This window comes from Podarcis liolepis (assembly GCF_965112155.1).
Source record: "Podarcis liolepis genome assembly, chromosome: 7".
Lineage (NCBI taxonomy): Eukaryota > Metazoa > Chordata > Lepidosauria > Squamata > Lacertidae > Podarcis > Podarcis liolepis.
The window spans coordinates 82,613,147-82,639,505 of record NC_139561.1 but is presented as its reverse complement, the minus strand read 5'-3'; the positions used below and the strand labels follow the sequence as shown (position 1 = coordinate 82,639,505).

Sequence of the window (26,359 nt, the reverse complement as noted above, 5' to 3'; positions counted from 1 at the left end):
CGTTGCACCAGAAGTGGTTTAGTCATGCTGGCCACATGACCCGGAAAGCGGTCTGTGGACAAATGCTGGATCCCTCGGCCTGAAAGCAAGATGAGCGCTGCGACCCCATAGTCGCCTTTAACTGGACTTAACCATCTAGGGGTCCTTTAACTTTTTACCTATATCCAAATAGGAACTGACCAGTGGAAGGCTGTTGCATTCTCTCTCTCAGCCACACAGGGGACCCATTTTCCTGAGAATCTCAACAGAACAGCAATAGGAAGGAATAGTGCTGCAGATCAACCCTGAAGGCATGGCACTGTAGGCATGCCTGTACCACACACTAGGTGGACAGTCCCACAGCCTTCTGAGGGGTCTAGAGAACAATAGCAGACAATTCTCAGCCTCTTCTCATAACTATAGTCTGCAAGGTTCAAGCTTCAAGCAGTCAAACACTGACATTGTTTGTAGAGAAGGCATGTCCTGAGGATGTTCTCACATGTAGAACTTAAATTAGTGTTGCTGTCCCTGTATCTGAAATTCAAAGGTCTCTAAGCTATTTTAGATAGAATGTTTCTGCTTATCTTGCATTAATAACCAAGGCTTATATTTTAATTGTTTTAAGTTGCTCTGTGCAATATGAATGCATCGGAAGGCCTGGATGCCCATCTTTCTAATAAACAAATAAATGGGGTGGTTTTCAGTTACTTGTTTCTGGAATTATTGCTTATGGTAAACTGTGATGTGGGCTCTGTGGGTTTGGAGAGCTGATAATGAAAGCCTGTTGTAGAAGTGTGAACCTACAGAACACGCCCCCACCTCCTCTCGCTAATACATCCATCCTTCTCCCCTTTCCGGCAGAGAGGTGGAACAACAGAACAGTCCAGTTTGGGGTGAGGGAGATCATAGTATGATCTACTGCTGCAGAACAAACCTCACTTTAACATCTGCTTGATATTTGCTGTAGAGGCTCTCTGTAACTGTATATGTATATGGGAATATGTATATGGGAATCTGGTACACGCCACATCTGGTACAAGTTTGAGAACTTTTTTGTTCAAAAAATACAGTTCTTGTGGGTATAAGTTTGAAAATGTATAGAAGTGTTTGCAAAAGAATTCAGCATGCAAAGGAGAAATTATCTGTGACACATGGTTTTCTCATCTTACCTTGTGGTTTTCACTCATGGTGTTCTTGCATGCCCTCAAAAACCAACATGTTACATAAGCTTACAAATACAACCCTATTAATATATTCTGAGTGCAGAATGTCAGTATAGCTCTAATTTAGAAAACTTGATTCCTTCTTGAAATAGCACTAGATAAAGCAAAGTGAAAAATCTTTCAAACTTCAGCCTGGGGATAAAAACCAAAACAACTGCTGTTGTGTCTCAACATTTTATTGGCAGCAGTCGTGTAGGGAACGTAACACATGTCTTGTTCATTAATCATTTCAGTGTGATTTATTTTTAAATGGTAGAAATCCATTACAATATCCCATTTCTTCAAGAAGGAACATTAACGGCTTACACTATTTGTTAGAAAGCTACTCCAACATGCTATTTAAAAATCTAACAGTTTCTCAAAACCCTTTCAAAAACTCTGCCTGTTGCCCGGCACTGAACTAGTTAAAAATGAATTGAATGTGTTAAGTGATGCTGACTTTGTCTTGCCACAATAAAGTGGTTGCAATAACTCAGCTGGGGATCTGAAGGAAAGAAATGCAGAGGCTGTGCCCCAGACCATGCCCTGTTAAAAGATCAGGAGAGAAGGGCTTTACCCAACTGAAGCCCTTCTTTTCACAAAGTATTATATATGCACGCACCCTCCCACTGTCAGAAGCCTAGGTGGGGAGCGAGATGGAGCCCATCTGGCCAATGCTTAGGGAAACAGAGGGGGAGGTGTTGGCCTGGTGGAGGTGGCTCGGCTGTTGTTGGCTTGGTGAGGCTTGCTGAACAGACTGGCTGCATGCTTGCTTAGATGCGAGGAAGTCAGGCGCTGCTTCTGTAGAACCTACACAGAACAGAGAAACCCTGTTAGATCTCTAACCGTGCAGCTCAATGGCTTCTTCCCCTATTCCTACCTATACAACAACCACACTGATCTTGTGACAGCCATTCAGACAGGCCTCCCGCAGGGTGTCAGCCTGCTATTTGTAAATACCATGTGGCTGACCTGGGTTTGTTCCAGGTCAGCTAGAAGGTAACATGATTGGAATTGCATTGCCTTCTGCCTGATCCGGTGTGAACCCAGGTCAGCTACAAGCCGTAAGTTGACACACTGCAGGAGCCCTGTATGAATAGCTCCTAAGTGGCAACACCGTAATTGCCCCTTTTGAATTCTTTCTCTCAGACACTCTGGGTACTCTGCACATCATTATGACCACGATCCTTAAATCCCATGATTCTCAAATTGACTGCAATGCGACTAATCCGGAATAAGTGATTTGAATATTTCTGTCTGTGTTCTGAGAAGCCCAGCTGTATGACCTCCTGTGTAACCTTTTGATACAAAGGTGATGGTGTTTAAACAAAGGAATTCCAGCAAAGCTATATGAGATGTCTAGAGCAGGTTTCTTATTTGCACCATGGACACTGCCACTTGGTACTTCCTTGTATACGGGAAGATCAGCAGAAGATTCTCAGTTTAGGATAAAAGCAATATGGGTGTAGGTATGTTTTGGTCACTGAAACCAGGTTTCCTGATAAAGGAGAAACCTGCTGAAGCTAGTTTGCATGCATTCTTAACAATTTCTCCGCAAGGACTGTTCTTGCTAACGGTAGGAATTTTCCTATACATCAACAGATCAAATCCTTTTCTTAAAAACAACAACCCAAGAACCCAGCATTAATATCTACAAAGAGAAGTAAATATCCCCTCATTCCAGATTCCATGTCTGTCTGTACATGTGCTTAACATTTTGTGCAAATTCCTATGAAAGCAAACAAATTGCTACAGGTAGCAGTGCTGCATCATGGAAGGGCATTTCCAAAATTTAAAATACTTCAGTTTTGTATAGTGAGTTTTTCTAAAAGCTCAAATGCACATATTTGCATACATTCTTTCAATAACCCTTACAACAGCCCTGAAAGGTTTACCAATATTATTATCATCATAACTGTTATCCTCCAGCAAAAAAATATTTTTTTAAAGTCCAGTGGCTATCACAACTGCAGCCAATTTCATGTTGATTGTGTAGTGTGAAGTATTTTTGTTGTTAGTCCTGATCCTACTGCCAATCACTTTCATTAAGTTCTAGTGTGTTTATGTGTGAGAAAAATAAAATAAAATCTCTATATACAGCCCTCAGTTATATTTTGGGTACAGGGTGCTTTCTGCACATGTCATTGCTCTTTTGGAGACACTGTTTTCAAAAAGACTTGATAACACATATTAGTCCTTCTGGCATCGATTCCAGCTGCATTGTCTATAGTGTACCTTCTGGATCCTTGCTCCCTGGCGCATTGTGGCTTCTGCCATGTTCTTCTCTTTCCTGTCCCTTGCTGGAATGCTTTCCTTCTTGGCTCTGCTGCTGATGGCATTGTTGTGATTTCTGCCCTGGGGGGGAAACTGGCTCTGGGAAACCTTCCTGAGCTATAATGTAGGGGGTAGGATTCAACAGTGACAGCCTGGGAAGCATGTGCAGTTCCATCCCAAATGGAGTGCATGGGATGCCAGTTTGTAGGGGCACTGAAGTGACAGACACATCCATTGGTGGGACACAGAAGGGCAGAATTTGAGGGCCACTGTGAGTGGAGCTGGATGGAGCAAGTACTTCAACATTTGTCTCTGAAATCCAACCACTGTCTACAGTTTGTGGCATGCAGATGGTATGTGGCATGGAGCCTGAGGCTGTGTGGTAGGTTGCCACATTTGGGGCAAAATGGTGGTGGCTGACACTGGAAGTCCCTCTGAGGCTGGGTTTGACAGCTTGGATGCTGGAAACCATTACAGAAGTAGCCACTTGGGGTGCCCGGGATGGAGCAATTGAGAATAGATGGACATTTTTGTACTGCTGGGGAAGAGCACTTCCATGGAGTAATGGAAGGAAAAGAGGCCCTGGGGCCTGTTCTTCATGAGCACTAACTGACTCTGGGGACAGCTGGGTTCCTTTCAAAGCTATATCCTTGGAAGCCTTTACAGGCTGAATGTCACATGGAGGCATGTAGTATGAGGGATGCTGCTGGAAGGGACTGGCCTCCCCGGGATTGTGAAATGTTGCTGAGGGGCGTGTGAAAGCTGATGAGGCCAACAGAGCAGGTGCAGAGCTGGTGGGGGGCAGAAGACTGGAAGTGGCCAAAATGGGACCTGGCTGGGGAGCATTTCTTAGCACCATCAAGGCTTCAGCAGCCTCTTTCTGCAGCTGTTGTTCAGAAAGGGGGGAGAAGATAAACCCCCTGGTGGGCCAGACCGAAACATGAGCAGAAGAGGTTGGCTGAAGAGAGAGGGGGAGAGACTATTAACCTCATGATTAACAAACAGACATGAACTAGATTAATAAACGTCTCAGGTACAGATTCTGCTTGTTCTTTTTGCAGAGTTTGGGGAACAGAATAAGAGCAGGGTAAATCTTGCATCCTTCTTTGCTGGTGGGAAAGAACAAAGAGGCCTGCAACACCTTAAAAGACTTAACCATTGTATTATAGTATAAGCTTTTGTGGGTTACAGTCCACTTTATCAGAAGCATGAAGTGTTACCCTGATGAGAAGGTGCTAGCTGAAGCTTCGCCCATGCAGGTAACCAGCTCATAGTTCTGGACTCCTTTTCCTCGCCAGAGTTAAGAAGAAAAAAGGAAAGTGGTAGCAGCAATAAGAATGACACAAAACCGGCCTCTGCTGCAGGACAGGTCCTCAATTTTAATCTAGCCCCAGGTTGGCTTGTGGTATGGGCACTTGCAACATGGAATATTTTAATAAAGGTTTCCGATTAGAGTAGGATGGAGATGCAACTCTGGCTGCTTTGCATGTATACAGAGTGAAGTATAGACCAATTATTAGTCATTTTACCAATTGCCTGTGCCAAATAACAATTCTTTGATTGAATGGATATCATTTAGCCTTGCCAATCATTGCTCGTGTTCTCCCCAGCTGTGCATTCTGCTTAGTCCAATTTAAAGGGCTGGAAAGGAATAGGAGTTGTTTCACTTTCCAAGGGATAATGTTTACTGTTTCCAACACAGTTCCTCTTTTGCAGCCAGAGCTATGGCATTTCATAACTTAACATTAGACCAAAGAGCATGGCTGGCTCACTGTCCCACTTTTACCCTCTCCCACTAAACCACTGGACCAGCCCATGAAAACCCTCTACCAATATAAGGCCCTGGCAAGTTGGGGCCTTCTTATGGCAGAGAAGCAATCACCTACAAAATGGATCATGGGACTTTTATAGGGGAAGCATCAGTTCTACTATTAGTAAAGAGGTTGCCCATTCCAAGACCTTGAACTGCTCTCCATTTCTCTGTGACAAGCTAACACACCTGTGAGTCACCAACTGGAGAGACATCAGGAGAGAATCCTTACCTTACATTGGCATGTGTGTATTCACCCTCCCACAGAACAGGGCAGACTAAATAATTCCGACTGCCAGCTCTGCTGCCTCCTGCAAGATCACTGAAATGTGCGTTCCCATCTTTCAGGAAGGAGGTAGAAGGTATTAATTCCAGCTCACGGGCAATTTTTGTGCAAGACACAAGGACCAAAATACCTGACCTCCCAAAGGTGCAGCCTTTGGACGTCTGCTGAAATCCATGTTGCCATTCAGGGGATTCAGGGCCATGCGGCTGGAAGAGGGTGGATGGGAGGGGGAAGAGAGAAAGACAGAGAGCACATTCAATCCTGTTTATAAAGTTCCTTACTGGCAGCTTGTCTCCCACTCGCCTTCTGTCCTTGCTAAACCACAAACTGTTGAGGGGGAAGAGGGGCTTCTGCATCTGTCATTCTCCCAAGTTCACTTTACATTTCCACCCACAACTTGCTGTTTGCAGTAAATGTTTGTTAGTATGGACAGCTGTTGCTGTACCAGTGCCAAAGAATAAAAGATAAATAATAGATTAGGTAGTGTCTTTCACTGGAGCAATTTCTGTTTATTCATTATACAGGACCTGAAGTTACATGGAACTGTTAAAATTGTTCTTTAAATAATTTGTGCAAATACATTATTCTAGCAGTAAAGGCATATACCACCCTCTGGTTCCACTCATAACAAGACAATTATTCCATCACTGTCTTTGCTATATCTACTTCATATCTGTGACATTGTACTTTCACTAGATTCTTCTGGATCAGCGATAGGAATGTTTTTCAGCCTGAGGGCTACTTTCCCTTGTGAGTAACCATCTGGGGGCCACATGTATGCCCAAAAGTGGGTGGAGCAATGGATGTGATGCTTTCTTTGTTGTAGGCCAATCAAAAGTCAGAGGTTTTCCCTCTCCACCCTCCATCCAGGCAAGGAAAGAACATCACCACACTTCAAGAACATATTCCAACCAGGCAAAAAATCTTGGGTGCAGAACAGGGCTAATGAGCTAATGAGGTGTGTTGCCTGGGGAGAGTTCTGAGGGCCACATTCAGCCCCTGAGTCTGAAGTTTCCCACTCATGCTCTAGATTAAGACTTCTGTGTAACTGGAAAGTTTGAATATTTCCTTTAGCAACAGAAGTTGGCCAAAAGGGTCATCAGCTTATCTGCTTTGTATCTCATAAATTTCTATAGCAAACTCTACCTTTTATACTTCCCTTTGACTTCACTGTAATTACTTTAGTAACTTTACCTTCTACTTACAATGTAATTTACACAGAGAAGTAGATCATTTAATAAATAACCCATTTTAAATCATGGGCCTTGTGTCTAGCAGAGACTTATTCCTCAACAGCCCTGACATTAGCTGGATTAGCCCTTTCTTGGGATTAGTGAGCTAATATACGCCCTGATACTGTAAACATTGTGGCAGAAGTCAGTCCTATTGACATTAATTGAACATTTATGCTAAGTGCACTTAGGATCGTAGCCAAAAGGCATGTTCATTCCCACATGCGGGAGGCACTACCTGATGGCTAAATCAACCATGTGATTAATACCCAGAGGTACTATTACCAACTGTTTGCTCTCTGTCTTGTCCTGGCAGGGAGACAGAACATTACAGCTGCCAGACTTTCCTTAGGGTGTTTACACAACTGTCATGTGCATAAACATTTTGGACAAGAAAATATTTCATAGAGAGCAAATATTTCATCATATAGTGTGGACAAAATGTGAGTGGACAGGTGGTAGAATTGCCAGCTCAAAAGTTCAAACTTACTCTGGAGCTATGTTACTTTTTACAGACCTCATCCAACATGTTAGGCTTGGGAATGTGATATGGCCAGGGCCACCTCTTTAAAGATCTAGCAACTCTAGTGAATGTCCACATTCTTTTTACTATATAACTCTGCAAGGACTTCTTATCATTGTGATAGGATTCTCTTATTTTCACCAGAAATGTGTTCTCATATGCAAATAAGCAGTCATTAAATTTATTTTGCATATGAAAATATTCATACTGACCTATATTATAGTTTTTACAACTATAATGACCAAAGATTTCAGTCATCCACAGTTAAGTCTTCCTGGCTGATTAGCTGTTATAAAAGACATAGTCCTGTTTTTAAATTTTCAGTCACAGACCATTACTTAGCTTTAAATATTCCCGATGCTGGAACGCCATACACAAAATACCTGGGCAGATTGGCAGGTGAAGGTAAGCACCAGGACGTGCCAGGGGTCTGGTGAAACATCTGTCCTGGAGCTGTCATATAACTATCTGGCATGTACAATGCTTCATTACCATCACAGCCTGCAGGGAGTGGAAAACAAGCTCAGTGATCAGATCCTGAATACAGAGGCCAACATGGTGTTTACAATACAGTGGTACCTCGGGTTAAGAACTTAATTTGTTCCGGAGGTCCGTTCTTAACCTGAAACTGTTCTTAACCTGAAGCACCACTTTAGCTAATGGGGCCTCCTGCTGCCGCCGCTGCGCGATTACTGTTCTCATCCTGAAGCAAAGTTCTTAATCTGAGGTCCTATTTCTGGGTTAGCGGAGTCTGTAACCTGAAGCGTCTGTAACCTGAAGCGTCTGTAACCCAAGGTACCACTGTATAAGAAACCAGAACTAGGGCCAGCCTTTCTGAAGCAACACCTCGTGCCTCAGGGCTGTTTCAAAGAACACCAGGACGCTGGAAAGGTTACATTAAGTTCTTATATAATTGCTGCTATTATAGTATAAGAAGTGCAATATACCGTATCTTTCATAGCATGTGCTATGATCATGTAGGTTTTATTAATTACATGAAACTAAAATATTAGCCATCAAATCACAGGGTGAGGGTCTGTTGGCTCAGAGTGGGGCCCTGTTTGCATAAGAGACAGAGGGAGAGTGAGTGGGCTTCTATATGTGAAACAGGGAGTAGGAACTCTTTCTAAGACCGCTGGTTGTCTAAAACGTTTGACGGTCTTGTGTTTGTTTTTTACCACGGCATTTGGTTTTTGTAGTTTTGCTTTTTTTCCTTGTGACAGAATTGTTATCGAGGTTTTTTTTTGTAATTTTTGTATACTGTTGTTTTTACTTTGCTTAATTTTATTAGTTGTTCCCTGCTCTGTGACTGAAAATGTTCAATGAAGAGCGGACTACTAAATGCAACAAAATAGATTACACCAGATTTATTACTAAAGAAATTGGTCACCCACCTCACATACCTTGAAATTGAAAAGAATGTTCCTGAGGCAAGAATGGGCAGAAGGGTGCAGGGGGCATAGGAAGTGGAGGGGGGAACCAAGCAGTATGAGGTGGTTGATGTCCTCTAAGGGCCCACGGCAGTTCTGTCACTTTAGAGCAGTGAGGGAGAGGCAACCAAGAACATTCCTAGAGAACAATGCACAATGCAATGCAAATACAGCTTATAAATATTGCAAACATCATACAAATTATTTCATCAAATAAAAGAAGCAATTTTTTTAAAAAGTTTCTGCTCAAATCATTAATTGACACGAAATATATTAATTAACTTTGGGAAATCCTGATAGCATGATAGGGGACATTCTCTGTGAGGTTATAGCCAGAGAATCAGTCAAGTCTCCTAGATCTTAAAGGAGTGAAGGAAACAAAGGGAGGCATCACAGGCTACACCGAGATTCCAGAGCAGTTTTGCCAGGGAGCACACCTTTCCACTCTCTGGCACTGCCCAAGCCTGCCAAGCCTACTGTTGCAGGGAGTTCCACAGGCTCAGGTTGGATATATAAGGGGAAGCAGCTCTTACAAACACACACACACACCCCTAAGTGCTAATAGTGACCCCAGTGTTATGCTGGCAAACATATGAGGCTGGCTACTTTATGTTTAATTTGATGATCTCAAGACTACATTTTGAGGCTTCCAGCTTTATTTCATTTCTCATTTCCTGCCCATTTTGCTAACAACTCTATGACAACCAAGCTGAGTTTAGCTATGGAAAAGGCATATTGTTGCCAGTATAAAGAGAAGACCGGAAATCTCTTTCTGCAAGTGCCAACCACAATCTACTGTTAAAATGACCCCATCAAATAAGAAGACAAGATAAGTGATCTAGTCCCTTTTCCTCACTTTCCTGGCTGCTCTCCGCCTTTGTCTTCGTAGGAGTCCAGGAACCCCTCTGAGTCCATCCTCTGAATCTTTCAAGGGTTCTTCATTCTCTTTCCTGCCTGTACAACAAAAGAGAAGAAGATTGTGGGTCACTAGCTGTGAACTGGAATGTTGCCTGAATTTTGAAAAAGTCATGTAATGGTAGTTCATTTGGTGTCTGTCATGCTGCACAGCAAAGGGAAGCAGGGCTATTTCATTGACGCTGCTGCAGGTCCGTGCAGAGCTTGTCTGAGACCCGGGGCCTGAGGCTTGTTCTTGACATGACAGCATAGGTCCAGCAGGCTCCTGGCAGGGCACCCTGGCCATTTTAGCCTTCCAAGGTCTGGGGCAAGTGTACCCGGCTGCATCCCCCCTCACAGGTCTGCTCTGATGAGAGACTAACACCTTCAACCCTCCCTGAGCTGTCCCCTAGCAGCACTATTCCATCAGATTATCTGAAGTTGGTTGTTTAAGAACTGAAACTTTAAGAACTGAGACCTTCCTGCTTTCCCCTTGTTTGCCACAACATTTAGATTGTAAGCTTGAGGGCAAGGACTGTCTTACAGAAATTGTTAGTAAGAGGCTCAAGGAGCCTTTTCAGTGAAAAATAATGGAGTAAAAAATACTTAAAATAAATAAGTGTATTTATTACTTAAAATCTGACAAGCAGCCAATTTACCTCCTATGATATGGTATTTATTTATTTATTTAAGACATTTTTACTCAGTCTTCAGCCAAAAAAGATTCCTAGAGCTGGCTTACAAATGTCAGTAGTGCAACAGTCCCTGCCCACAGTCATGACAAACAAAAACCTAAAAGACATGACAAACAAAAGAAAAAAGGAAATGGGAAGAATTAAAAAAGCAAACACAGACACAGAATGCTTCTAAATACCAGCTTGAAAGGATTTTTTTCAAGGAGAGAAAGAGCCAAAGGTTGCTGGACTTGCAACAGTCCCTTAGTCCCTGATCCTAAGGACAAAACTACATACTCATTTTAACAAACGCCCCACAAACAGTTTTTTTTTTGGGGGGGGGGAGAGAAATGCAGTTCCAGGAGGAGAATTTTGGAGCATGAAAAACTGTGGGGAGAACACACTTAACTCTCTCTTCCCACTTGTTAATTTTTGTGTGTACTCCTAATCAGCTTTTCCATCTAAGTTCAAAGCAACTGTTTGCAAGGGCTCATGGAGCTGAATTTGCAAAAATCATTCCTTGCCAGCACAAATCCTCATTTATTTCATTGCAGCCATTCACATTGGACATATATTTTCTGTTCCTCTATGTTTGGCAGCCTGTGTTATTATTGTTATATATGTATTTATACCCTGCGTTTTCTCTGATGGTGTTCTTTTGTTTTAGAATATAAATTGATGGGATTGTATATATAATTAATGCTAAATGCTATAATACTAAACACATTTAGGACTGGAAGCAAATTCAGATAAATGAGGAGTACAGTTCAGTCCTTTGCATTAATTTAAATAATAATAATAATAATAATAATAATAATAATAATAATAATAATAATTTATTCATACCCTGCCCATCTGTCCCATGTTTTCCTGTTCTCATAGCAGCTTACCTATGTCTCCCCTACATGGTTTGATCCCTTTTGGCAGTTTGGCTGGGTGGAGAGAGCTTGATGTGGGGCTGTCCTGAAGTTGCAGCAAACCACTGGTCAGCTTCCTCAGCTCCATCTCCTGCTGCCTGCGCAAGGCCACCTGGGCAGCCATGACCCGGCGTCTCTGCCTGGGAGGAGAAACCATTAAATAAATAAAGAATTAAAGTGGTAGAGTGGGCAGATACAAATCACACACAAGCAAAGAGTTCTTGGCCTTTTCCCTACGATGTAACAAAACCTGCTTTTCTCCCTTTGGAGCAGGGTGGTCCAACACATGGCCTTTGAGGCCTTTTTTGCAGCCCTTGGCAACATTTGATGCCCTCCACTCCTGGGCTAGGCTTTGGGAAGAAGGTGTGAGGGCTCTCTGGCAGGGTCCTAAGGTCCTACCGCCTCCTTCCCAAAGCCTAGTTAGTGCTTCCTCAGCGTTGGGAAGGAAGTGAGAGGGATCTAGAACCCTGCCGGAGCCTAGCACCTCCTTCGCAAAGCATGGCGTCTCGCTAGTCAGCTTTGGAAAGGCAGTGCAAAGGGTTGGGGTGGGAGCATCAAGTTTTGGCCTTGCTTTCCTCCTCCCACGTGACAAGGCCATAGCTGTCAACTTTCAGATTTGAAAATAAGGGATCAGCAGCCTCAAAAATAAGGGATCAGCAGCCTCACCTGTCCCAGGGACAGTCTACAGGATATCTTAACAATCCAGGATAGCAGCAGGAAGCAGCGCTGGAATAAGGGAATTTCCCGCAAAAAAAGGGGGAAGGTTGACAGCTATGGACAATGCAGTGTATGTAGCCTGCTGGTTCCATGTTGAAGTACTCTTGCGGCCTACTAGGTATGAAAAGTTGGCCTGTCCTGCTTTGGAGCTTCAGATGCATATTTAACCTTCCTGGTTCTCTAGTCATACCCTCCCAAGATTGCCTTTTCCCAGTTTTCTAAGCCATCCATGCACATCTGATACAGATTCTTCCTCTAGGATACCAAGCAAGGAGCTGCAAGGAGTGTACTTTAAAAAGAAAAACATTGTGCCGTACATCATTGCAAGTATTAATGGGCTTGCTGCGGAGCTAGCAAAGCACAAAGGGGAGAGGTAGTACTTGCAGCTTAATATGACGAAGGCCTTATTCATAAGGGAACACTGCCACCTACTGAGACCAGCACTGTGCTACGTTCAACACAAATCCCCACAATGTCAGGGGCCAGCACCCACTTCCATCTTGCTTTCCCACCAGACGTACAGGATCAGGATACATTTTTCACACTGGCACCCCTGGAACTGGCAAATGTTCTTGTGGCCTTTCAGTGGGACTCGGATGCCATGATTGCGGCAGCGGGCACAGGTTGGAGAGCGTACGATGGCGGGGAGCGCATAATCATCTTGGGTGCTGCTGTCATCTGTGGTGGAGTCTGAGGGGGAGCACTGCATGTTTGGTGCTGCTCCAGCGTCAGGATCCTCATTGTCTCCCATGGTGTGGGAACCTGAAAGGCAGGGGAGAAACATCATGTCTAGGAATGTGAAGCCATTTCTTCGATCCAAACAGAGCTGCCCATCCAAAATGTTGACTAGAACCAGCTTTGAAGGTTTCCTGATGCGCTCCTTGACCACTTCAAATGTATACCCTCCCGTCTCAGTCTTGCAATATGCCTGAAAAGATACATTTTCTTTGCCTCTAAAATGGCATCTTTCCTATTTTAGATAGTTGCAGGATGCTGGTGGCGGAGCAGGATTACCCAAACAGAGGATAATAAATGGGTGAGGTCAAAGGTGTGATTGCCTGTGCTGGCCTTTGACGTTTTTGCTCCCAGTATGAAAATTGAAAATGACTCTAAAGCAATTGGCTGATTTAAAAAAAAAAAATTAATGACAAGCACATCCCAGTCCATACTTGGAAGTGAGCCTTGCCTTTTTTCTAGGGGATTCACTTTCAAGTAAGTATATTTTGGATTGCAGCCACAGAGATGGAGATTAAAGGTGGGAAAATGGCAACCCCTCTGAAATTTGATGCAACCGCTTCATGCGAAGGCCTGCTCTGGTTACGGTCACCTGGACCACCCAAATTACCAACATTTGCTGCTGGAGAAATATGAAATAGACTCCTGGAGGAGATTATGCCGCTATAATCTTGACATGACCGAGAGGGACTCATGCCATGGAATTACTACAGAAACATGACATAATTTTAAAACACTGGCGTGTGTTTGAAGCCAGGTTGCTGTTGGGGAAGTATTGGAAGGGCACTTCATGCATGGTGTCCAAATGACGTGAAGTTAAGGCACAGCAGTTGTGTGAAAGGACACTGTGGGTTTACGAGGGAATTGTGTCACTAGATAGCCAAGTAACAACTGAGTGTTACTACAGGCAATAGTGACACCATCTTGTTTTTGACAGGATGATGGGATCCTGTGGGATGGTTGCTAGTGATGCCCTCACAATGAAGGTGTGTCAATACTATGAAAAAAATGTTGGGTGAGGAGAATGCAGATTTTATTTCCGAAGGCTAATTAAGGTTCTGAGGCAACATTTTTACAGCATTACCATGTCACTTTGAAACCGATATATATATTGGCTACGGGATACTTTTGTGGAGCGGCGTGACAAAAAAAAGGAGAACTGAAGAGTATTTCAGAATGCTATAAAAGGCAAGCAAGCATTCATGCACATAAAACGGTTCCTAGAGCACTCGCTTTAACTCCGACTTCAAACAACCAATCACAGCATGCCTATCATTCGCTGCTTGGACGGCGAGCCAATGAAACGTGGCCTTTTATTACTCCCTTAGCCCCCGTGACCAGACAAACATCATTCGTTCGCCCCCGCGCCTCGCCAGGTTGCTACTTTGAGTGCTTTCTGCTAAACTGTCGCTCTTCCCTCCCAACTGCAAAAAAAGAGAGAGCCAATGAGCGACGAGAGCGTCCCAGGCTCGAGCGGTGTGGGGTGGTAGTTAGGAGAAGTCCGCTCAAACTATTGAGGGGAGGAAGCTAGCAACAGTTGGGCTGAACCATTGTGGGGGAAATAGGGGGAGAAGGAGAGGACCACTGTGTTTCAAAAACAGTGCTGGTGAAAAAAGTTGGCGAAGGGATGCCTTAAAAAGCAAAATAATATGCTCGGGGCAGATCAGTGGAAAATACAGCGCCCACAGATTGCTCTGGTTCCCTCCAAAATTTTGGGTAGTTTGCCCTGAACCAATGAGTAATGAAGAATATACTGTACATGTATAGATAAGATAGAATGAGCAAGAGATCCAAGAAAGGGATCGAGCCCCTCAGCTAAACGACTTGGATGGAATTCCCCTCAACCCTAATTTGGGTGAAAGGCTATTACAACAAAAATGAAAAACCCAAGGGCAATATTGATGGTTTTTAAAAGTGCATCCGCCACCCAAAGGCCTCCCCCCCCCCCGCCCCCAGTGTGATAGGAGTCTGAAGCTATTCCCCATTCCCTGCTTCTTTATGTGAAGCTTTTTGAAACAAAGTTATGAATTTTTATTTTTTGGCTTGTTAGCTTATTAAATGCAGCTTGAATCAGTAGCTGGGATTTGTGCACCTCTGTGCTGCAAAATAAAGGGTATCATCCCAAACTGAATTGTCACTGCATTTATGTTCCATCTTCCCTTCAAAGAGGTCAGCAGGCTATGCATCTTTTTCTCTTCACAATGCTGCGAAGTAAATTACACTGAGATGGCCCAAGGTCACCCAGCGTGCCTCATGGCTGACGGGATTTCGATGTACTCTGCTCTTGTTATTTATTTTATTTACTTATTTACTTTCATCAGGTCTATCAACCATTCCCCCCCCCCCCATCGTGATAGAGCTAAAACCAACATTTAAAATACTGACCAGGATTTCTCCAACATTGTTCTAATCACATTTACAACTTCTTTTTTTGCCTGTCAGTTAGCTACCGAAATAAACCATCCATTTATATTTATATACAAGACTGCTATGAATATAATATGTGGGGGTGCGGACACTGTCTTGAGATTGACAGATATGAAAGAGGGTCATGGAATAAAAATGCAAGCTTGTAAATAAATCCACACAAGTTACTAGCCTGCAATGTTATTAAAACAGCCCACTAAGAATTATACATTTCCTTGCTAGCTACAGAGGAGGCGAGTCACAGAAATGCAGGCTGTTAATTCCAATTTCAAGCTATTCCACTGAAAGGGCAATGGGAGCTGCAGAGAGACTTAGGGGCTAGTTGATAATATATTAGTCAAACTGTTGCAGGGCAAATCTGCTGTCTCACTAGAACTATTAATTACTCGTGAGTCGGGTTGAAGAAAGAGTCCAAAAGTTTATTTACTGCAGTAAATAGGTTCAGCACGGTCACCTCCACAAAGGCTGAATGGGGGGGAGACGGGACCCTCCAGACCTTTTACAGTGGTACCTTGATTCTCAAACTTAATCCGTTCCAAAAGTCTGTTCCAAAACCAAAGCGTTCCAAAACCAAGGTGTGCTTTCCAACAGAAACTAATGCAAAATGGATTAATTCATTCCAGACTTTTAAAAAACAACCCCTAAAACAGCAATTTAACATGAATTTTACTATCTAATGAGACCATTGCTCCATAAAATGAAAGCAATAAACAATGTACTGCAGTCACACAATCAATCAATCAATCAATCAATCAATCAGTAGCTGAACTGGGTTCCACACAGCCAAAAAACAAACAAAAACGCAAAATAAATAGCAAAAACAGACAGACCTCAGCGTAACACTCAAAACGGAAGTGTGGCACTCAAAATGGAGCACATTTGGCTTTCAAAAAAAGTTCACAAACTGGAACACTTACTTCCAAGTTTGCAGTGTTTGGGTTCCAAGTTGTTTGAGTACCAAGGTGTTTGAGAACCAAGGTACCACTGTATAGGTTTTAGAGATAAAATCCAATCAAACTGCTGCAGACATTTTCAGAAGAAGAAGAAGAAGAAGAAGAGTTTGGATTTGATATCCCGCCTTTCACTCCCTTTAAGGAGTCTCAAAGCGGCTAACAATCTCCTTTCCCTTCCTCCCCCACAACAAACACTCTGTGAGGTGAGTGGGGCTGAGAGACTTCAAAGAAGTGTGACTGGCCCAAGGTCACCCAGCAGCTGCATGTGGAGGAGCGGAGACGCGAACCCGGTTCCCCAGATTACAAGACTACCGCTCTAAATCACTACACCACACTGGCTTTCAGAGGGTAGCTGGCAGAATACTCATTGGATACAACTATCTAGATGTGAGGCATCAGGCATAAGCCTGCATTTTATTAATGTTTGATCAGGACTTGTATATTAGAGAGAGCCTAAAAGATTTTCAAATGTTTCAATGCCAGGCAGAGAAAACCTTGGCCATTCTCCTAAGACAAGGGGCCCCCTTTTGATTGATAGCAGAAAACAATTCTCAAAGTCATAAAAGCTGAAATTACAGACTAAAAGCAGGACATTGACCCTACATGTTACAGAAGATAACAAAGGCAGAGATAAATATAATTAGGAATGGGCAAATAGTAAAATGATACCATGGGCCTCTCTTAAAACCTTGAGCTGTATTTTCTAAGGCCAGAGGTAAATGGGAGAAAAAACATCTAGCTGGGAAGTCTTTTTAAAGCATCTAGCTGGGAAGTCTTTTTAAAGCATCTAGCTGGGAAGTCTTTTTAAAGCTGTTTCTTCCTTAAACAGATAATGGGAAAAGCAGCTTGCTGAAGGGGGGGGGATGTGAACTGAAGAGCCTTCTTTTGAAACTGTTTTAAACTGAGTCCTTTTCTTTCTTTCTCTCTCTACTTTAAAAAGGCCTTATTCCTTTTAAGAGGCTATCTGTGTTGTGTATTAAATATGTTGGCTTAAATGTAATTATGCAAAGGATTTAACAAATGCTAGAAGAGTTGTATTTATCTTGAAATTAAGTCAGCCACCAGTCCAGCCTCTTGCCAGACAAGAAGACGCCATCAAATGCTGTCCTGATATATTAGCTGCCAGACATTTGTTTAGAAACCTTCAAATGAAGGATATCTTTCAATGTTGATGTGAAACTCAAGATCCTTGACATATGTTTAAGATAAAAATTTAAGATTAACCATTTGTTTTAGAAGGCAATAGGGCAGGGAGGGCAAGAGGTGAGCTGGTAATTAAGATTCCTTGTTGAGACACATGTAAGATATATTACTACTTATTTGTCATTTATAGATGTAACAATATATAGCTGTTTGTGTTCCTTATAAGGACAGAAGGATATGGGTGTATCTTTTTGTGATTGGTTATAGCAATCAGCCAATAGGAAATCCAACCAGGCTGATTGGACAGAGGCAGCCCAAGGAGGAGCAAAGGGGGCTGGATTAAGGGAATATAAGTGCTGGCCATAATGGCAGGAGGCCAAGCCAGAGCTTGGTAACCATATACCACTGTGCCTCTCATTTATTTGTCTGACAAATAAATAATTATTTTAAATTCTCTATTGCTGCGTTGAATATTTCATTCCAGCTAAGCGTTAACCACAAGCAGGGTGCTACATTTTATGGTGCCCTGTGACTCGGATAAGTGGTCTGCTGGAACGCAGCCCCTTCGCTCTACTGAGCAGGGTACAAGAGAGAGGATCTCTAAACTGCTTACCCAAGCGCGCACTGGTAAATTTTTCCAGGGGGAACGCAGAAGTCTCGTCTGTCTGATACCCTGCTCACTGGCGGCGACGGACCGGGGGGAAACGGAACCAACCAGGGGTAAGTGCACAAAGGGATTTTTGGCCCTCCAATTAATTGGGAGGAAGAGAAGTCTTGATCAAACTTCTGCGTCTCAGTAAGTGGGAACTGAGTACGCTAGGTGGTTGGGTATATCAGATGGTGGTCTGGTGGGGGAAAAGGGGAAGTTGGGAGGTAGTGTGTGGTGAAGTATCCAGCGCATTGTATGTGTGAGAAAGTACAGAGCAATCTGTAGCTGACCTGAGTGTGGAGTGGGTAGTACTTCGGTTCCCAGTGAGGCGACTCCATCTGGGCAAGAAACCCCACGAAGCGTGTGTGTGAGTGACTGAGTGGATACTTCACAGGGCCATACAATGGGAGTTGGGGGTTCAAAAGGGGAAAATACACCTCTTGAATGTATGTTAAATAATTTTAAGAAAGCCTTCTCAGGGGCGTATGGAGTCAAAATGACGCCAGAGCGCCTGAGAACGTTATGTGAATTAGAGTGGCCAAAGCAAAATACTGGATGGCCATCTCAGGGAACTTTTGATATAAATTTAGTAAGCAAACTTTGGTCTAACATCGCCAAAGAAATTGGAGGGTGCCCAGAACAATTTTCATATATAGATTCCTGGCTGAGCACATTAAATAAAAATCCTCCATGGATAAGGGAATGCAAAGTCCAACGATGCAAATTATTGGCTGTAAAAGCCGAAGCCAGGAAAGGAATCTTGCCAAATAAACTCAAACCCATTTTTGAGGGACCAGAGGAAGAGCTGCTTCCACCTCCACCCTATGCTCCACATCGAAGGGAGCCTAATCCAAACACTCCACCAGTTGTAACCCCAAGGCAAGAAAGTGGAATGAATAATGGGGCTGGAGTCACAGAACTTGATTCCTTGATAGATTATGATAAATATCTTCAGGAGGCATTGGAGGCCTATAATAAAGCCCAAGCAGAAGTGGTTATTCCATCTGTGAGTCCCAGTAGAACTCCATCTACAGTCTCTTTTAGTGAAACAACTGATTGCCTACCCCAAACTCCTGTACATCCAAGTCCTAGAGAATTATTACAGAAGTTACAGGGAGACCTTAATCGGTCAGCAAGCAATACAGCCAGGCGTATAAAGCTGCTAAAAGAACGCCTTGGGACAAATACCATCCCCTATGATTTGAGGCCCCTAGAGCAAAGCGAAGAGAAAGATCACGTAGTAGCCCCTCTCAGAAGAGTATTTGATGCACTTGAGGAGCCTGTGCTGGTTAACGGGCTACCTGGACCAAGGCCACCTCGAACTTCGACCCTGCAATATATTCCATTCACGACTACAGATCTGATGAATTGGAAAACACACACCCCATCTTTCGCAGAAAAACCTCAGGCTATGATGGACTTGGTGACTTCAATAATAAATACTCATAGTCCTACTTGGACAGATTGCCGCCAGCTCCTGAATACTCTGTTCACCACTGAGGAAAGGAGAGACATAATTGAAAAGGCACAGATATATTTGCGTGAGCAGGCCAGAGTGGGAAATATTTTTAATATTGACCGTCATCTCCAAGACAACTTTCCCTTGGAAGATCCTAATTGGGATCCAAACAATGTAATTCACCTGGCCAGACTTACCACCTACCGCCAGACGCTTGTGCAAGGTATCCGCAGGGCATGCCAGAAGCCCACTAATATGTCTAAAGTCTCAGAAGTAGAACAGAAACCAAATGAGAGTCCAGGAGACTTTTTAGAGAGGCTGCAAGAAGCCTATCGTATATGGACTCCTTTTGACCCTGAAGCCCCTGAAAACAGCAGAATGATTACTGCTACATTTGTGGCCCAGTGCGCTTCTGACATTCGTAAGAAAATTCAGAAATCAGAAGGATGGGAAGGGATGCTGATGAGCCAAATTATGGCCATTGCACGCCGAGTTTATCGGAATAGGGATGAGGCTGAGAAACAAGAGAAGAAGAAGTGGCAGAAGGAAAAGATGGTAATGCTAGCCACAGCAGTAAAGCAAGACTACCGCCCCTTAAATGGAGGAAGAGGGCGGGGAAGGAATCCACCACTGGGAAGGAATCAATGTGCAAATTGCAAGAAGGAGGGTCATTGGAAGCGGGAGTGTCCTGAACCCCTGAGGTTGGAAGAAGTACGCCCAGGCCCAGGCCCAGGCCCAGGCCCAGGCTCCGGCCCAAGAAACCAGGGACGGGGACGGGGAATGATTCGAGATGGAAGATATCAGAGACCTGGACAAGGACGGAGTAGGGACAATGTCATTGGACTGGCAGAGGAGGATTTTACCCAAGACTAGGAAAGACCGGACTCCATAAAGTTAGGCTTCCAGGAGCCCACGGTCACGATCCAATTAGGAAGCCATTTAATAGACTTTATGATTGATACTGGGGCTGAATACTCAGTACTCCCAGAACTATTGCAGAAAAAGGCATCCAAAAGTGTAGTCATTAAAAGTGCCACTGGTCAGTCAGCTAAGAGGTCTTTCCTCCAACCTTTGGAATGCCAGATTGGGGGACATCGTTTAACCCATCAGTTTTTGTATATACCTGAGTGTCCAATACCTCTCTTAGGTAGAGATATGCTGTCCAAATTGCAGGCCCAAATCACCTTCACTCCTCGAGGTCCAGAAATGAAACTGCCATCAAAGGCAGCAGGAATAATTTCCCTCTCAGTACCTAAGGAACAATCATGGCGCCTAATGTCAGCCCTGCAAGTCCAACCTACATTGGATACAGAGTTAAACAAGCTCCTCCGAACTCTACAGGTGCCACCAGGAGTATGGGCCGAAAATAGCCCACCAGGAATGGCCAAGAATATAGCTCCAATTGTAGTAACCTTAAAACCTATGGCTACCCCTGTATCTGTAAAGCAATATCCTTTACCCCGGCGAGCAGCAGAGGGCATCCAGAAACATTTGGACCGCCTATTAAAATATGGTCTGCTTAAGCCCTGCCAATCAGAATGGAACACACCCCTTTTGCCTGTTCGAAAACCTGGGACAGATGAATACAGGCCAGTGCAGGACTTGAGGCTCGTAAACCAGGCTATCGAGACCTTGCACCCAAATGTACCAAACCCATACACCCTGCTGAGTTTGATCCCACCAGAAGCAACATTTTTTACTGTATTGGACTTGAAAGATGCATTCTTCTGTTGCCGGCTGGCACCACAGAGCCAACCTATATTTGCCTTCCAGTGGGAAGACCCTTTAACAGGAACAAAAGGCCAGCTAACTTGGACGAGATTGCCCCAGGGATTCAAAAATTCCCCAACTTTATTTGGCACTGCCTTGGCGAAGGATCTAACAAGTTACCCCTCAATACCTGGAGAAAAGGTGGTTCTGCAATATGTAGATGACCTTATACTAGCAGCAAAGGATTTTGATACCTGTAAAGAAGGTACAGAGGAACTGCTCCACTTGCTCTGGCAAGCTGGCTACCGAGTTTCCCAGAAAAAGGCACAGTTATGTTTAGAAAAGGTCAAATATTTGGGCTTTGACATCTCACACCAACAACGAGCATTGAGGCCAGAGAGGAAAGAAGCTATTTGCCTTATCAAGGAACCTACCACAAGGAAACAACTCAGAGGATTCCTGGGAACAGCAGGGTTTTGTAGACTATGGATACCTGATTTCAGCAGTCTGGCCAAACCCTTACATGAAAGCACTCGAGGTGCAGAAAAGGACCCATTTGTATGGGGACCTGAGCAGCAACAAGCCTTTTTAGTTATCAAACAACGACTTATGGAGGCCCCAGCCCTTGGACTGCCTAATTCGGAAAAACCCTTTCAGCTGTATGTACATGAACAGAATGGGATTGCAGCGGCAGTCCTGACCCAGAGATTAGGAAGTTGGAACCGTCCAGTAGCTTATTTGTCAAAACAATTGGACTCAGTAGCAAAAGGATGGCCTCCATGCCTAAGGGCAGTAGCGGCCACTGCAAGCCTTGTCAAAGAAGCTGATAAATTTACCTTCGGCCAGACGATGTATGTGAATGTACCTCATGCTGTTCTGACACTCATGGAATATAAGGGTAGTTATTGGCTAACGAACCCAAGGATGGCTAGGTACCAAGGCCTATTGTGTGAAAATCCCAGGATTCATCTACGAGTAGTGAATATGCTCAATCCAGCGACTTTGCTGCCCCTACCAGAGGTAGATGATGAAGAATCACATGATTGTCTCCAAATAATGGATGAAGTTTATTCCAGTAGACCCGATCTGAAAGATGAACCATTGAAAAATCCAGATGTTGTATATTATACTGATGGTAGCAGTTACCTGCATGAAGGTGCCAGACGAGCAGGATATGCTGTGGTCACCAATGAGGAAGTTGTGGAAGCTGAAGCTTTGCCTGCTGGCACCTCAGCACAAAAAGCTGAACTTATAGGTTTAACTAGAGCTCTGCAATTGGCAGCCGGATGTAAGGCAAACATCTATACTGATTCTAAATATGCCTTCTTAACCCTGCATGCACATGGTGCTCTATGGAAAGAAAGAGGTCTAATAGGAGCCCACGGGAAGGCCTTGAAATATGGACCTGAAGTAGAAATCCTGTTAGAAGCAGTATGGGCTCCAGAACAGATTGCTGTAATGCACTGCAAAGGTCATGGACGAGGAAGGGATCCAATAACCAGAGGAAATCATGCTGCTGACAAAGCAGCCCGAGAGGCAGCCCAAAAGCCTGTGGGAGGATTTATAGCAGCCCTCATACCAGAGGTAGCTCCAGAAGAAGTTAAACCTCACTATACCCCAGAAGAGAGGAAGTGGGCTGAACAGGAAGGAGCAGTTGTGAAGGACGGTTGGATGATCCTGCCAGACAATAGGATTTATGTACCTCATCATCTAGCAGGCACAATTGTAAGAAATTATCATGAATCTACTCACCTTGGCGGTACTGCAACCAGAGAAAGTCTCAGTCGGAAGTTGTATATTATTAACCTATCACAATTAGCAACTTGCATTTCACAGAAATGTGTTCTTTGTGCTAAAAACAATCCCAGGCAGGGACCGGTACAACCTCCTGGAATCCAACATGTGGGATATGTCCCCATGGAAAGCCTAATTGTGGACTTCACAGAGCTGGTCCCTTCTAAGGGATTCAAGTATCTCCTTGTGTTTGTAGATACTCTTACCGGATGGGTTGAAGCTTTTCCCACCCGAACTGAAAAGGCACGAGAGGTAACTAAGAGACTCCTCACTGAATTGATCCCGAGGTTTGGATTACCTAGATGCATTGGAAGTGACAATGGGCCAGCGTTCATTGATCAAGTAGTACAAGAAGTATGTCGAGTCCTACAAGTGAAATGGAGACTGCATGCAGCCTATAGGCCTCAGAGTTCAGGGAAAACTGAAAGAATGAATCGGACTCTGAAAACCCAATTGGCAAAATTAACCCAGGAAACGGGATTGGGATGGGTAGATGTGTTACCCATAACACTGTTTCGTGTTCGGTGTGCACCCACAAAAAGACTTAAGTTGTCACCTTTTGAGCTCCTGTATGGGAGACCGCCCTCCTTTGTTCAGGATATTCCAGCTGATCTTAAACAAATAGGAGACCATGTGACACAGGGACAAGTGCAATCTCTCTCCCGTGTTTTTGTTTCTCTTAACAGGTGGGTCCTCGAGCGCACGCCGTGCAGCATTGCCGAGCCGATTCATCAGTTCCAGGCTGGCGATAGCGTATGGGTGAAAGAGTGGAAACGTGATCCACTTGCACCTAAGTGGCGTGGACCTTACACCGTCTTGCTCTCTACTCCAACAGCGGTGAAGGTAGCTGAGGTGACCCCCTGGATTCATCACTCCCGTTTGAAGAAGTCCGAAGGCAGTTGGACGTGCAAAGGTGACCCCTCTAATCCTCTTAAACTGACTCTCTCCAAAAACCCCTGTATCTAGCCCTACCGGGAACGGGCTAGGTCACGGGCAACATTAGACGACCGGCCTGCTGCAGCCACAACCTGGAAGCTGGCTGACCTGCGCACGCCTGAAGCTTGAGGAGCATCTGAACCAGCGATTGTGAAAGGAAAGATTCTCTTATACAATTAATTGACTGCCCACCCCCTTGTGGAACAATTATCAGAGATATTACTCATTGGGGATCCTCGGGATATATGTTTTGGTCTTGGTGGTTCCCCATTTCTGTCACTGGGGGAATTATATTGGGACTAATATTTATTTGCTATCACTATAAGGTAATCTTTTGTGGAAGGAATGCATATGCTAGACATCAACATGATTCTATTATTAATCCTGATCCCTTGGGAAGGGGAAGGGTCCTTGAATCTGGCCAAATTGACTAAATATGGATTCCACCATGACCACAATATGTGGGTAGGTTTAGCTGAAATGGTAGCCAATGTTGCAAATAGGACCAATTGCCTTGTTTGCTCTCTTGGGCCAGATGATTCAGAGGGAGGTATGCCCTTATTACCGATACCATTAGATGCCATTGGTATGGTAAGCGAAATACCACACCAAACAGAAGTACAGAATTTCCCCGGATGGAACTCAACTAAACCATTACGAGTTATACCTGTACAAGGGGAATTCTGTGTACATAAATCATCAGATGCAGCTGATTCTACCATGATAGGCTCTTCTCATTGTCACTATACTTGGGATAATATTAAGAATACCTGGGCACACGATACTACCTATCGAACTCGGGATGCCTTGCCCTGTGCACCTCCTTTTATTCATGCATGGAAAGTGGTATGGAACATAACTGTGACAGAAAAAGGCAATCTAACATACTGCACTGTGAACTCTCTACCTCTTTTGCTATTTCGCCTTCTGTACTCCACGTACCAAAGACCTCAGACACGATGGTTGTGGTGGATATGTGGAGAATGGGCATACAAGAAACTCCCCTCCAAATGGAGTGGGACTTGTTTCCTGGGATGGGTATTACCACCAATGTGGATTATGCCTACTAATTTGCCCAAGCGTACACGAAGAAACGCTGATATTTCTCATATAGCAGGAGGAAGTACCCAAAGTTGGAGCGGTACTGATGATTGGCCACCAGAGCGCATTATAGCCTATTATGATCCTGCCTCCTGGAATCCTGGTGAGCTCATACAAGGGGCACGGGATCCTATTTATAATCTAAACAGAATAATTCGATTGCAAGCAGTAGTGGAACTTGTAACCAATGCAACGGCCCGGAGTTTGAGACTTATTGCACAACAATTGGATGAAAGTAGAGCCGCCATTTTGCAGCTGAAAATGGGAATGGATTATGTACTTGCCAAGCAGGGAGGCCTATGTGGAGTCTTGAACTTGACAGGGAATGCCTGTTGCTTTAACATTTCAGATAATGGTGAGGCAATCCGTGTGTTGGCCACAAAAATGGAGAATATAGCACATGTCCCAGTACAAACATGGGAAGGATGGGATATGGGATGGCTCACCAATTGGTTACCTAATGTCACAGGACTCAAAGGGATACTATTGTCTTGCTTGTTTTTCTTGACAGTAGTGGTAATGGTTTTATGTATGATGCCATGTATCATTTCATGTTTTAGAAGTACAATTAGCAAGATGGTTTCAAATGAAACTCTACCTCATATCATGGCCCTATACAGAGCTTTACCTCAGGAATATGATGAAGGTCAAGCTATCAAGGACACTTGGGACGAAGGTCCTTGAGCTTGAAAGGGGGGAATGAGGCATCAGGCATAAGCCTGCATTTTATTAATGTTTGATCAGGACTTGTATATTAGAGAGAGCCTAAAAGATTTTCAAATGTTTCAATGCCAGGCAGAGAAAACCTTGGCCATTCTCCTAAGACAAGGGGCCCCTTTTTGATTGATAGCAGAAAACAATTCTCAAAGTCATAAAAGCTGAAATTACAGACTAAAAGCAGGACATTGACCCTACATGTTACAGAAGATAACAAAGGCAGAGATAAATATAATTAGGAATGGGCAAATAGTAAAATGATACCATGGGCCTCTCTTAAAACCTTGAGCTGTATTTTCTAAGGCCAGAGGTAAATGGGAGAAAAAACATCTAGCTGGGAAGTCTTTTTAAAGCATCTAGCTGGGAAGTCTTTTTAAAGCATCTAGCTGGGAAGTCTTTTTAAAGCTGTTTCTTCCTTAAACAGATAATGGGAAAAGCAGCTTGCTGAAGGGGGGGGATGTGAACTGAAGAGCCTTCTTTTGAAACTGTTTTAAACTGAGTCCTTTTCTTTCTTTCTCTCTCTACTTTAAAAAGGCCTTATTCCTTTTAAGAGGCTATCTGTGTTGTGTATTAAATATGTTGGCTTAAATGTAATTATGCAAAGGATTTAACAAATGCTAGAAGAGTTGTATTTATCTTGAAATTAAGTCAGCCACCAGTCCAGCCTCTTGCCAGACAAGAAGACGCCATCAAATGCTGTCCTGATATATTAGCTGCCAGACATTTGTTTAGAAACCTTCAAATGAAGGATATCTTTCAATGTTGATGTGAAACTCAAGATCCTTGACATATGTTTA

General features: G+C 43.7%; 1 protein-coding gene across 12 annotated transcripts in view; it reads right to left on the bottom strand.

The window, feature by feature from the left end:
* Positions 1-1,362: 1,362 nt before the first annotated feature.
* LOC310712438 (uncharacterized protein) overlaps positions 1,363-26,359 on the bottom strand; it is a 40,203-nt gene continuing 15,206 nt past the window's right edge. The window contains exons 1-9 of one of the 12 annotated variants that reach the window (XR_014528887.1): positions 14,766-14,808; positions 12,460-12,700; positions 11,195-11,361; positions 9,593-9,690; positions 8,710-8,875; positions 7,690-7,807; positions 5,687-5,757; positions 3,417-4,413; positions 1,363-1,991 (exon numbers count right to left, since the gene is read on the bottom strand). Coding sequence is in view for 10 of the 12 variants with exons in the window: in XM_083515480.1 (XP_083371606.1) it covers positions 1,822-1,991; positions 3,417-4,413; positions 5,682-5,757; positions 7,690-7,807; positions 8,710-8,875; positions 9,593-9,690; positions 11,195-11,361; positions 12,460-12,700; positions 13,284-13,368 (2,118 nt within the window). In the remaining 2 variants the exon portion in view is untranslated. The other 11 variants (XR_014528888.1, XM_083515478.1, XM_083515482.1 and 8 more) reach the window with 11 other exon arrangements.